The sequence below is a fragment of the Chaetodon auriga genome, chromosome 1 (assembly GCF_051107435.1).
Source record: "Chaetodon auriga isolate fChaAug3 chromosome 1, fChaAug3.hap1, whole genome shotgun sequence".
NCBI classification, from domain to species: domain Eukaryota; kingdom Metazoa; phylum Chordata; class Actinopteri; order Chaetodontiformes; family Chaetodontidae; genus Chaetodon; species Chaetodon auriga.
In genome coordinates, this window is record NC_135074.1 from 11,091,368 (window position 1) to 11,104,999 (window position 13,632).

At 40.6% G+C, this 13,632-nt stretch overlaps 1 protein-coding gene across 1 annotated transcript; it reads right to left on the bottom strand.

Annotated features, from left to right (window-relative positions):
- Positions 1-1,911: 1,911 nt before the first annotated feature.
- Positions 1,912-9,063, bottom strand: dpep2 (dipeptidase 2). Its single transcript, XM_076737177.1, has 11 exons — positions 8,983-9,063; positions 8,351-8,511; positions 8,099-8,225; positions 7,738-7,867; positions 7,326-7,476; positions 6,926-6,995; positions 6,001-6,177; positions 4,393-4,477; positions 4,216-4,291; positions 3,114-3,249; positions 1,912-2,653 (listed from the first exon to the last, which is right to left on the bottom strand). Exons 2-11 carry the CDS (start codon positions 8,506-8,508, stop codon positions 2,444-2,446), a joined length of 1,320 nt encoding a protein of 439 aa, XP_076593292.1. The 5' UTR covers positions 8,509-8,511; positions 8,983-9,063; the 3' UTR covers positions 1,912-2,443.
- Positions 9,064-13,632: the final 4,569 nt, after the last annotated feature.

A 13,632-nucleotide genomic window follows, 5' to 3' on the forward strand; every position in this document is an offset into this window, starting at 1 on the left:
GGGCTTAGAGGCCTCTAATTCAAATTCTGTAAGTCTCACACATTTTTCCAGCACATTGTGAGAGAGAGGACAAGTTTGTCTGCAACTGTGGAAAAAATCATGCCTGTAGTGTGTAAACTGTGGCCGGGAGGAGCCTGGAAAGACAGAAAATCTGGAGTTAAAAAAAGGCTCTCTGCCACTCTGAGGACTTAGGCTCAGAGGTTGTCATGGCAACTTAAGCCGGTTGCCGTTGACGACAGGGGCAGACAGACTGGGGCAGACAGAAAAGCGGAGAAAACGAGCCATTTTCTCCCTCTGCACTCCTCTCACGTTTGGGCTTCTCCTGAGAGAACGGTAGCTCCTATCAGAAAAACAAAAACACCGTGGGCGCCTTGAGGACTTCCTGAACGATTTGGTGAAATTTTGTGTTTCTACAGCAAATATTGTGGACACAGTCGCGAGTTGAAAACGGGGCTCCTTTCTGCTTCTCTCCGAAAATCTTTGTATTGGAGTGCATGGAGAGCAGAGACAGACGTGGCCACGCTTAGAGGCTGCTAATTCAAATTCTGTAAGTCTCACAGATTTTTTGAGCACATTGTGAGAGAGAGGACAAGTTTGTCTACAACTGTGGAAAAAATCACGCCTGTAGAGCGTAAACTGTGGCCAGGAGGAGCGTGGAAAGAGCAAAAATCTAGGCGTTTTTTTCGGCTCTCTCCCACTCTAGCGATGATGTCACCCACTCTAGCCTCTAACTGTCCACGCAATACACACCCATTGAAATCTGAGAATTTCTCCAAAAACGCTCATGGTCATTGATGAGGGATTACTCAAAAACTACACGAGTTATCAAAACGTGGCTTAATACACCAATAGACAAGACTTGTGTCTACAATTTAAAGTTTAAATGGAGTCTCTAGGTGAAAGTATGCCGGAGCAGTAGCCAGGAGAAAAAGTGCGACAATTTTTACCACCTCCCATTCATTTCTTATGGGAAATTTATCGCAGTTTTTCGCGACTTACGTCGCGAAAAACTGCGATAAATTTAAGAAAAATAATAGCATAGCGATCCCGATCAAGACGCACGTTTTGATATAACATTTGCGTGGGTGCTCCCAAAACTGTAGGAGGAGTAGCGAATCGAAAAAAGCACGGAAGAGGAAGAATAATAATAATAATAATAAGAAAAAACCCGCAGGATAACAATAGTGCTCGGGGCTTCGCCCCGAGCACTACTGTCTACAGCTTTGCTGTAGGCAGTAGTGCTCGTGGCTTGCCCCGTGGCCCTAATAATAATAAGAAGAAAAAACACGCAGGATAACAATAGTGCTCGGGGCTTCGCCCCGAGCACTACTGTCTACAGCTTTGCTGTAGGCAGTAGTGCTCGTGGCTTGCCCCGTGGCCCTAACTAATCACACAATGTTAAGAATGTTCCCGATCTTCCCTTCACTTGAACCTTGAAAAAAAACATTTTTCCCCTCTCTTTCTCAGAAAAGCATAGGTTGGAGTGGATTATGTCACTTACCAGTAATCCAAATATCCATTTTTGCTAATTGCACTTTGTAATTAGTAATTTGCATTGACAACTGCAGCAGATCTTCACACCGTTGCTCTGACTAACTGCTGTTCTAAGATTTAGTGCCAGCTTTATCAATGCACAAATATTGAGATGAGAAAAAGGCAGTTTTCTGTTTGGCCAAAGGGCAGTTTAGCTAAAATATGGACTCTTTTGTACAGTCCAATCACATCTTACTATGCTGTAAAATTAAAAAAAAAGAAATCAGTTTATAGACTGCTCCCCCTGTCCTCTTCTGATGAAATGCCTCATAAAATATCTTACAATAATATCACAGCAATAAAGAATTAGTGCGATATTAATATGATGATGCACAATTGTACATTTAATTGCACTGTGAGTGAACTGTTTACCTGAGCTAATCCTAACCCTTGTGATGTCACAACCTGCCCCCTGGTTAACAAAAGATTAATCTTTCACAAGCAAAAAATGAAAATACAGATTTCAAACAACTAAAGGTGCCATCTCTGCAGTTTTATTTGTCAGTGTCATTATTCTACTTCATGTCATAATTGTTCACAGAGATGGTGCCAGCACAGGTACAAGAAATTAATCAACAAAGTAAATATCTAATAAGTTAAATAAATTCCAAACTGAATGTCAAAGTGCCTTTCAGGGGACTGGTCTTCTATATTTCTTTTATATGTACATAATCTTACTGCATATACAGAGGCTGCCTTTTAAATTACCTCCCAAATTGAGCTACACATTAAATCCTTTTTTGTTTTGTTGGTAAGAAAGTGATTAATCTCCCCTTATCTTCACTGACCCGTGAAGTGCTGAGATGCTCCATGAATGGCTACATCTCATTAAGATCTTCTTATTTACAATAAAAATGATCCACTTAAAAAAAAGAAGAAGAGGGTGCGGCTGAATTGACTTTCTAAATAATCATTCAATCAGAAATGGGCTGGAAAGCAGCAGAACTATGGCAAGGATTGGCAGACCTTTTGGGCCATGATGGGCTGTGGACGATGGACTCTGGTCAGAGGGCAGCCCTCTCTGGTCCGGAGGTCTGAGGACCAGCCTGCAGGGGTTCTGCACCTCCGCTACAGGGATCTGGGCCTCACTGGGCCGGTTCACACTCAACTGATCGCGGACCTGGGGGATATGCAGGGATACAAGAGAAAGAGGTGATGTATATAAGACTTCAGCTACTGAAGTCATCTGTGCTACGATTTTATTTGAGAATATGTTCAAAGTTGCTGTGCAACAAAAGCATTTTATGTATAATATTATGTCATTCAAACTATTGATGAATCTGAAAATGCACTTTGGACAAAAAAGTTAAAAAGGCCATTCATTCATGAAATCATGACATAAGATGGTTCATGTCCATTTGTGTCAGGACAGGAAATTCCTTTTGCATTAGGAAAAATAAAATATCTAGAGTGAAATATATGATGCATACTAATGAAATAATACATACCAAGGGTGTTTTCTAATTACTCCTTTGGCCAAGACATGGAGTGAAAATATGCCTTTCAATTACCTTCCCTCCCTTCATTTAACGGAGGAGGCTGTTCTTCGATATATAATATGTATCGATCTTCTAGCTCACCCTCTCAACCTCCTCAAACACTCGCAAGAAGTTCCTTCGAAGCACATCGGCCAACTCATTCTCAGTCCAGTTCCTCTGCAGAAGTTCCTGGATGAGGGCGGGATACTTTGACACATCCTCCAACCCTTGAGGAAAGCTGTGAATGCAAAATGCATTTTAATTCAAGGACATTTATTTTCCGAACGAAAAAAAAACTAATTCTGACAGCTCTGGTGTTAATGAATACATTACTTATCATCACGAATAGCAATAGTAATAACAAACACTCGGAAATTCAGTCCTTCAATATGATTTGTTTGGTGACATTCCTGTTTGGACTAAAATGTGTCTGCAGGGAGCATAGAGATTCAGTGCCCACCAATCAACAGTAAATCTACTGCAGCCGCCCTCTCTTTATGCCTGTTTGAAGTACAAATTTATTGATTTTTTCCATTTTTCAGCCTGTTGACAGCTGAGGCAGCCCAATTGTTGATATCATGACAGCCTAACAAAAGCACAAAATTGATCTGGTTCAACAACAACCTCTGAAATATTGCCTGGAGACAAGTGTGCACCCCTCTGGTATAAGCTTTGTTTTATTTTAGTTTCTATGAGTGTATAATGCAAGTTTTGTCTCTGAAGAAAACCACTCATCCTGTAGGATTTACTATTTGCAAACAGTATGTCCATTTGAACCCATTTACACGTGGTACTAAAATGTGATCTATATCCAGATAAGGAAAAACACACGTTGATGCAAAATATAAATGCATCGAAACGTGATTGGATCTGACTGACGCATGTGGTGGTAGTCTGGCTTGCATTGTGTTCAGATCTTAGGTCGGTGTAAACGCAGCCAATCTGTGGCGATCGTACACAGCACATAGATATTTGTTTTTAACTGACATAAAATATAGGTTGTTGTTCAAATTTAGAGAGTGAGCAAGCTTGAGGTTGAAAAAGAAATACCTCTGATTACTGATCACACAGGTACACCGAGGCAAGAAAGTGCTAAAGATGCATTATTCAACAGAATAATGCATTAAAAATACCAGTTGTGAATGGCTTTTTTTTAGTGCTTCTACTTATCTCCATATAGTGTTTGCAAGGGAATATTTCTTACCTCACAGCACCTTCAAAGTCCCCTCCAATTCCGACTGACTCAGCTCCAATCACCCTCTTAATGTGATCAAAATGGTCTGTAAAACCCAGGTGGAATAATAAATCATCTGAGTAACAAGAAATAAGAACTAAAGATTCCCTTCATGACTAAAAAAAACACTCAACACTGATGCCTCACCAGCCACATGAGATATGTTGGCCTCATGCCTGCAGGAAATGAAATTGCTGTGGAGATTCACCATGATCAGCCCCTGCTTCTTTTTCTGAAACACAACACACAGGTGTCACTGCCAAGTCAAGCGAATAAGAAAAAATATGTAGAAAGGCACTGAGAGTGAAAATAAGATATGTATGAACCTGTTTTTCAAACACAAGCAGCCTTTATGTTTGTCTCATTTTAGTCATTAGTTGTCGTGGTGGATGTGGTAAACATCCGGTTTATATTTATCTCATCTCAAACACTATGGAACCCTGTGCTGCAGCAAGTGGATTTCATGAGTATATGTGAACACATCAGTCAACATGCTGTTTAATGTCAACCAGGGAAAGAGTATTGCTAGGAGGGTTTCTAAAAACTGTGCTTCCACTCGCCCAATGGATGCTACTTATTTAAACACTGACAATGATGTGCAGTAGACTGACCTTGGCAGTTTCCATCGGCAAGAAATACTGAAAACAATGTGCTACGACCAATATTAAAATAAGATGAGATGAAATTATATATTTTAACAGACATTACTGGTGGTTGTGTTCAGCAGAAGCAGAGAGAAATTGACTGATTTCTTGTAACGTTGGATAAATGATATAAAGCATGAGTGGTGAAGGAGGTCGACATTACATTTGAAGCAATCTGGAAAAATTAACAAGTCATTAATGAGCTAGTGTAAACAAGTAAAGCAGAATAAGGACACATATCAATGGCTATGATTTTAAGAGAAAGGCTGGGGAAAGAGAGAAGGAGACAACACAAGGGCACAAATTCTGTTTGTAATTAGGTTACTTGGTTAACACAGATTCGATTCTTTGATTATCAACCTTGTAACAACCAAGATAAAGCAGTTTACTGTAAGTCTCACCCACAGCACAGTTTCAAAAGTACAGCAAAAATCGACAAAAGAATGGTGGCACACACACTTTGCTATGAGCTTTGGCTCATAAAAATCTTGTAATGTCTTATTCTAAGTGCTTACATTAGGCTGGAGGAAAAAGAGTCATGACTAGAGGCTTCTACCACTTAGTCCCCCCCCCAATTTGAATCAGTCAATCATTTTAAGATGGAAACCCAGTATCAAGTGGCTGCCCACGACAACAGAAATACACCAAGTGCAGTTCATCTACTGTAGATTGTCAATTTCTTCCAGTATGTCATCATCAGGCACTGATGTTTGTGCATTCATGTGTATGCGCGCATAGCCAGACGAGAGTGGAGACTGGTGGGAAGCAGACATAGTTGCAGAAATTATGGAGGATATGGAACAATAACAAGTCAGGCATTAACTCGATTTCTTGATCCTGCAAATACACCCGAAGGATTTAGAATCAATTATAGTGACTGTTAATGGGCTGAAATAGAAGTGTTCTTTACTGGTGGAAATCTGTTCAGAAATCTTCCATCCTGGTGATGAACAAAAAAAGCTAACAATGAAAACATATTAGATGGTCTTTGTCAGAGGTATAAATAAAACCTATAATGAAAATAAATGAATCAGTGACTTGACTGATAAGCTATTCATTTAATCAAGCAACTACGCACGCAATTAATCACTCGGTGAATTGGTTTTCTCACCAGCTCGTGCAGCAGCCAGTCAGGTACATTGCGGCCGTGGTCACAGATGGAGTAGGAAGATGAATGGCTAAAAATAACAGGAGCCTTGGAATGCTTCAGCACGGCCGAGGCTGTGTCCCAAGAAGTGTGGGAGAGGTCCACTATCATCCCCAGTCTGTTCATCTCGTCCACCACGGCCTGAAAAACACATTCAAAAAGCATTTAAGTGGCCATTTACAGTATCGTGGGAAGAAAGGAAGTCAATCCAGCTGACAACAGGGGATGGTTACACATTGGCGCATTTTAACACCCTCATGCAGATAGCCATTGAGGAAGTCCTATATTGCTGCTCCTAAGAGGGCCAGCTGAATAGGAAAAGCATAATAAAAAAGTTAGAAAAGTTGTTCACATTGTGCAACAGCTTTGCTGTAAAAAACAAATGCATGTTAAAGGACTCGCAAGTCCATTTTGGGTTACAGCAGCTTCTCTGTAAAGAGCCTCTGTCAAGAGAACACATGGCATGCATGGCATTAAGCAACTTCAATAAGAAGGTGTCTCAAAGCTGATGTAATCAGTATTTGGAATACGAGTATTTCCACTATGACAACCAAAGCAACTACTGTTACTACTACTGCTGCTGCCACTACCACCACTAATAAAGATTAAAAGTGATAATGGGCAACATGTTTGTTCATCAATATATAACACACAGATTATAGGGCTCACAGTCAGTTTAAAAATTGTTATTCAAAGTCATATTCATCAAATGATGGGTTTATTTTACATACAACTCTTCATCATAAATACACAGCAAGTGTTATTTTCGAATAACTTCCCAAAAAGGGGCAGTCAAAATCAGCAGACATGCTGGCATGCTGCTTTCTCTGGAATGTGGAAAATGAAACAATCCTGTAGCGCAGTTGATACCACCGAGGATTAAGCTTACCTTCCCAAAGTGTGTCAGGCTGTCGTTCTGTCTTTGAAAAACATTATAAAGTTTTGAGGATGATTCAGCCCTGCATTGAAAAAGAATACTATCAACGCCACAAATCATGCAAGTGTGTGCAAGTCATTACCAGGAAAATGTAAACTGTATCCAAATAGCGCTTCATGTACGAGCTCTGAAATGGACTTGCAAAGACAGCACAAAATACAGGTTCATTTGCATAGAAGGAAAAAACACATTTGACATTTGCAGTCAGTCAACCCTATGAATAAACCCTTAATCTAAAGTTTAATCAGTTTTTAAAATAGCAACAAAAGCTTATAAACAACGTTTCTGGAATAAATCAATCATATATATAATATATGTCAATCAATGCATTCAGAATAAATGTCTGAATTACCAGGGTGTGTTGCAGGTATGTGTGAGCGCCATGGAGCGGACCCCAAGCTGGTAAAACATCCGCAGGGCCGGCAGGCTGCTGTCAATGGAGTGGCCTCCCTCAATACTTATTAGACAGGCTATCTTATGCTTCATCTCAGAAGTCTTCAGCTCTGCATTGACAGACACACATGCATGACACACAGTATGCACATTATCCAAAGTGAATGCCTCCAGCCAAGCCAACAGCTGTTAACTGTTTCAGAGTTGTATCATCATTCAGAAAATAGCTAACACACTGAATAATCCTGCTTCATGGGGAGCACTGAAAATACACAACATATCAATTATTTTTGTTATATTTACTTGTCATTCATCTCCAGAGTGGTTATGTCAATAAAATGTCTGCAATCCCATCTTGAGTTGTACTTTACCCTGGGCAGATGTGACCAGCTCAAAGTCCTGGTACTCAGTGCACATGCGTCTGACTACATCTATTTGTTCCAGAGTCAGCCTCACAGCGTCCTTCTCCTGGGCCCCACACATCACATAGACTGCAAACATCTGACAAAGGGACGGGGGTGTGACACAAGAGAACAGGAGACGCATTTAAGTTACTGACATGACTGTCATTCCAGGTTTGAGCTTTCCATAACATTGTCCCTTCAGGTCCAAAATGTCAATGCTTGACAGTTCAAATGAAGTCAATGTGTGTTTCCACTGGGCTGCTCTCATGAGCAATCTACACTAAAACAGACCAGTGTCAGGAGTGAAAGACGGCTTAAATAACAATACCTGAGCCTGCACATGGCCTGCTTGGAGGCGGGTGATGTCCGTAGCCACTTTGCTCACATTATGGAGGTCAATTTGACTCAGCCGATTGTTGTGAAGTCTCCTCAGCTGGAGAGCAAGGTCATTATGACTGACAGATGGAGAGAGAGAGTGTAAGGAACAACACAACGGATGAAGAGGCATTCTAATTGGATTCCATTCATTTATTTGCATGAGTGTAACTTGTGTGTAGGCAAGACAAGAAACATCCTTTACCCATCAATAAGAGGATATCTGGACATCAAGTCATGTACTCTATCTCTTTGAGAGTATCCGCATATTAAACTACACAGAGAGGACAGTACCACCAGATGCCTGAGGGACTTCATCCAGAAGCTGCTTGACACACTTATTACAGTTTTCCTTGAGGGCATATTCTGAAGAGAGAAAATACAACAGTGCACTGCAATTATCTGATAACAAAACAATCATAGCTGCATGGGCACGACACACACACACACACACACACACACACACACACACACACACACACACACACTATTTGCCATATTGATAACACTTACTATTTTAGATTTTTAATTAATTCCAAAAAACAAAAATCAAAAAACAAGTCAGTATCAATTAGCAACTCACCGCACTCACTGCTCAGTGCAGCATCTCATACATTTACTTTGAAAAAACTGTAACTCTGCTGAACTTAAAACGGCCCGGGGTATGATGGGACCGTGTTTTCTCACGATTTATTACAACAGAAACACACTAAGTGTAGTAGCAATTTCTGAAAAAAGCGCCCACTGGACAATAAAACATTATGTCAAGTTTCCAATAACAGTTTTCAACTATGCAATTGTGGGGAACCAATTTTAATTAAACAACAATAGACTTACCTGTCAGGTCGTTAACAGGCAACTTGTTGACCACCTTGCTGAACAGCCGCACACAGGCAGAAGGCTTACGAACTTTCCAGCTCTGTGCAGTCAAATGCAGAACAAACCTAAACAAAACCGTCAGCTGCGCTGGGTGCTGCATTCATGACCTGTCGGAGAATTTACAAAACATATAGAATAAGAATTCCACCTTGTTTAGCCATAAAGATGACTTGATGCTGAAGCAATAGCAATAATGTTACAGGTTTCAGCGCTAGATGGATTTCTAGACTAACCTCTGCCATGCGTCCTTATCGTCCCTTCTTTACTTTCAAAGAGCAAGGAATTTGTTAATAATGCAGTGAGTATAACTATCTATAATTACAAAGGTTCAAGAGAAAAATGACAATAGGAAAAACAATCAAACCAGGTTTCGCGTGTTTAGTTATCTACATGTTTACTTATTTACGTTTTACTATTATTTAACCGCGTTGCGTCTCTAGAGGTTAAAAACTTCCGAGGAGCATTTGAACGCATCGTTGAGACCTGTGGATTTGATGCTGCCATCTGTTGGCAAAATCATGTTACCATAAAAGACTGACACGAGAGTCTAGACCTGCCTCCCAGTAATCAGCGATTTTACATTTTCCACGTTTGTGATTATCATTTTTGTCACTGAGCTACCAATTTGATGCTTTGTAAGATTAATTATTCGTTCATAGAGGTTGAACACCGGTCACCTTCAACAGCCACTCTTTAGAGATACTGTCAAGATTTCCTGACCGCTTCCAGTTATGTAAGAAAACATTTCCACGGCAGAAAAATGGCAGGCGGAAGTGACATCTAATGGACGCGTGGCTTTGGAAAGTGACAAAAGTAAGTTGAAAGAAAATGGTAAGCACCCAAATTTGAAAATATATAAGGGAACAAAGATTGATATAGATAAATAAATGTGACAAAAAACTATTTTGCTTATGTCCACCAGCTAGCTTGCTGTGTGTCCACGTTTAGTCACTGTAATGTTTGGGTGGTGCTTGCATGTTTGGAAACCAGTTTTAAGTCTTCAACTCTTTTTTTCGTACAGCACGCCGAACATTTACGTTACAGCTGAACTGAAGAAGGTTTGAAGAATGTGAAACTCATCAGAATAGGTAAGTCAAAGTAATGAGAGTACATTGATTCGAGCAGTGTGTGGGTCCATGCTGTGTTTTGGTGTTGCAGAGGCAGCAGTATCCTGACTGGATTCTCTGGAATGCATGTTTACATTTAAGTGTTTTCGTTGTGTATCTTGTATTGTGTAAACTTAATGTTGCATGTGTGTTGTAGAGCTCATAGAGCACTTGTGTATGAGGGTGGGCTGGTTGTGGACATCTGACCAGGGATCTGCAGTTTAACTGGTGGATTTAGAGTGTATCCCCTTATGGTTTGTGACTGTTATGAGGAATAGGTGAATGACGTTCATTACGATTTTGTTATGTTTGTAGCAGTGAGTCTTGAATTATTTTTCCGGCTGTGGCTAGTGGGTACCACAGTTTGTGAGCAGGGTAATCTCCTGGTTGGACCTAGTTCTTCGTGTTTGATTTGACTTGCTTGCTGAAAAATGGAGGATCTGCTGCAGGCTGTGCTATGGGCCCTTAAACAGGGGGTGTTAGAAGAGTGTAGGCATTGAAACCTTGACAGCACGGTTGCAACAGTGTGGATCTTCTCTTGGATTCAGTTCCCCTGCTTGGAGTCGGGTGGAGCTGGTGATAGACCTGGTCCCATGTCTGAAGACTGTGTCATTTCTTAAAAGAAATGTTGTGTTTTCACTAAGGGTCCTGTGCTGCATTCTGTCAATGACTGCATTAAATAAACTCAGTTTTGAGGGCTTTGAACATTCATTTGGGTGGGACATGTGGTAAAATATAAGTCTCGACAGAGAAAAGAGATGCTATGCGCATTCTGAAACTTCTCAATCACATTCATTTCAGTTCAATTCAATTTTATTTATATAATGCCAAATCACATCAGAAGTTGTTTCAGGAGACTTTGCATATAGAGCAGGTACGGCCCATACTCTTAATCTACCAACCAACAGAGCAACAATTCCCTCATGGGCAAGCACCTGGCGATAGTGGCAAGGAAACATTTCCTTTTATCCTCAAGCAGAACCAGGTGGGCGGCCACCTGCCTCAACCAGTATGTGGGCTACCCTATTCCCTGATCAGGTTGAAAAAAACTGTTTATTGATGTGAAGCAGTGAGAAGCAGAGTTCATTCACGAGTATTTGCATGTAATTAGGGCTATTGATGAATTGATATCACTCATTGTGACATCATGCAGAGTCATACTTTGCTTTACACTATAAAATTACAGACAATGTTTGTATGTTTGTGATTTAGTGCTATGCAGAGAGCAAAAAAAAAAAAAAACAAAGAAGAAAAGTTATTGGGCAGAAGCAATATGGTGACATGGCGGGTGGTCAGAACTGGCAGGTAGCAAGATTGTGTGAAATGGGGGTGGATGCTGTTAATTCCAGTTGTGTTTTTCAGTACTGGTTGTGTAGATGTGAGCCTTGAGCCTCAAACCCAGCTTGACTTCTAACATACGGTTGTGTCCTCTGATACTGCTTCTGTTGTGTTCGAGCATGTCAGGGGTCAGGAAGAGCAGGTTTTGTTGTGTGAACAGGTTGTTGGGGTTGCTGAGGAACAGGGGTAAGCCCTTCTTCCCAGAGATTGATGCTAGTCCCCAAGGGTTGTGGGCTTTTTTTATTTATTTTATTTTATTTATTTACAAGAATGTAAGGGATGCCGGCACCCAGTGGCATATAGTCGTGGACTTGCCATCTGAGGGTAAAATAATGACAACTATTGTACCTGAAACTTGGAGCAAAATTCAGAGTTGATCAGATTGGTAGCAAATTCTGTGTTCACTGATGATCATCCATTGAGTCACGTGAACACTGCAAAGCTCGTTGCTGCGATGGGTGTCTGAACTTTCTCAATTTGACTTTCAGATTATGTATACTCCTCGTAGCCTGAATGCAGGAGCAGATTCTGTTTCATGGTTGTGCAGCAAACATTTTAAGTAATCCACAATGTTCTATCGAAGTCACACTGGCACCCAGCATGCTTTCACATCTACCTTTCCCTCCTTTACATGGTTGACAAGTCTTCCGTGGGTAGATTCGGTACTGTCATCTTTCCAAACATACTGGCTGAGGGGTGTAAAGCCTTGCTGGGTTGCAGGAATATCAGAAGACTACTGAACACAGAGAGTTCCTTACTTACATGCATACATATCATGGATATCAAGGTGCTAAAAGGACATTCAGATTGGGCTGAAGTCTTTGTTATTAGCTGTGTATGATCAAGGGTTTTGAGGCCTTTTGTAGGACTTGTAAACGTTGCATTGTGCCCTAAGCATCACAACCAAGGGTGTTCACAGCATTATGGAGTTTATTGGCCTTTATGCTTGAACTTCAGGCCGGGAACAAGATTTTGCGGTAAGGATGCATTTATCTTTAATAATTAGCAAATATTGATCATTTTGATGTTCCTGGAATGCTATCTATACCATGAAATGTTTATGAATTGCCCAATCAGACTGTGATAAACCACTACAGATCTACCAATGCTAACCAAGATTTCATGCATGTTGCATAGTATTTGCATAGAAGAGGTCCTAATAGTTTCTCGGAGTAGTGATGGGAATAGTGAATGCATTAGCTGTTAATGTGTTTGTGATAATTGTTTTTTTTTTTCTTTCTTTTTTTTTTTTTGGTTAAGTGGTACTTTGGTTTACTTTGGAGAGAGGAAAGCTTTTACATGTGGTGTGTAAATAGTGTGAGTTCAATGAATGCATTGTAACAGACTTAATATGTGGACTTTTCGGACTGCATGTGACGTGAAACAAGGGTGGCAACATTGTGGCATGTGGTATATTAGTTCCCCACGTATGGATAAAGGCGTGCTAGTCATCACATCTGTTGCTGTAGCACTTGTCGCATACACTTATTGCTGCTTGAGATCCTAAGTCCTTTGGTGTCCGTGCAAGAGTAAATACATTCAAGCACCACTCCACTGGAGCAGCACCTGGTCAGATTACTTTGCTTTGCCTTAACAAGAATCGTTCCTGGAAAGATGCATCTGATACTGTGAACTGCAACTTACAATGTGGCCTGAATACCGAGGTTCAGACCATTGAATATTACCTGTGCTTTTACATGCTTTCAAACTTGAAATGTGTGCTTAATGAATCCGGGCCAGATTGCACAAAATGTGAATGAGTCTGGTGCTGATGGGGAGCATCAGGGTGCCACAAATGAATTTCAATTAATTTCAGTGGGAAGATAGGAAGCCTGATTCTGTAGTCCACCCACTGAGATTTGGCCTTGTAGTCTGTAATGAGGAGAGTGATTCGGCTCTGATTGGAGCACCCTACTGCTTCAATGGAGTAATCACAACTGTGTTGATATTAGTCTACCAATCCTCCTACTGTGCAGAGTGGATCCCCAGCTGACACTGTTTGAATTCAAATTAACCAAATCATTTAGTCATATTGTCGACCTTGGTGTGGAATGTGACTGGCAATATACGTGATAAAAATCTGTCATGTTCAGATTGCAGAGGAAATTTAAGCCAAATTCTTGCCATTAGTGTCGCTGGTTGCTGTTTATGTTTTAAATAATGT

Coding starts and splice junctions, on each gene's coding strand:
- dpep2 (XM_076737177.1), bottom strand. CDS start 8,508: ATGCCCTCAAGGAAAACTGTAATAAGTGTGTCAAGCAGCTTCTGGATG. Junction 8,226..8,350: donor AGATATCCTCTTATTGATGG/GTAAAGGATGTT, acceptor TCCATCTGTCAG/TCATAATGACCTTGCTCTCC. Junction 6,178..6,925: donor GCCTGACACACTTTGGGAAG/GTAAGCTTAATC, acceptor TGTGTTTTTCAG/GCCGTGGTGGACGAGATGAA.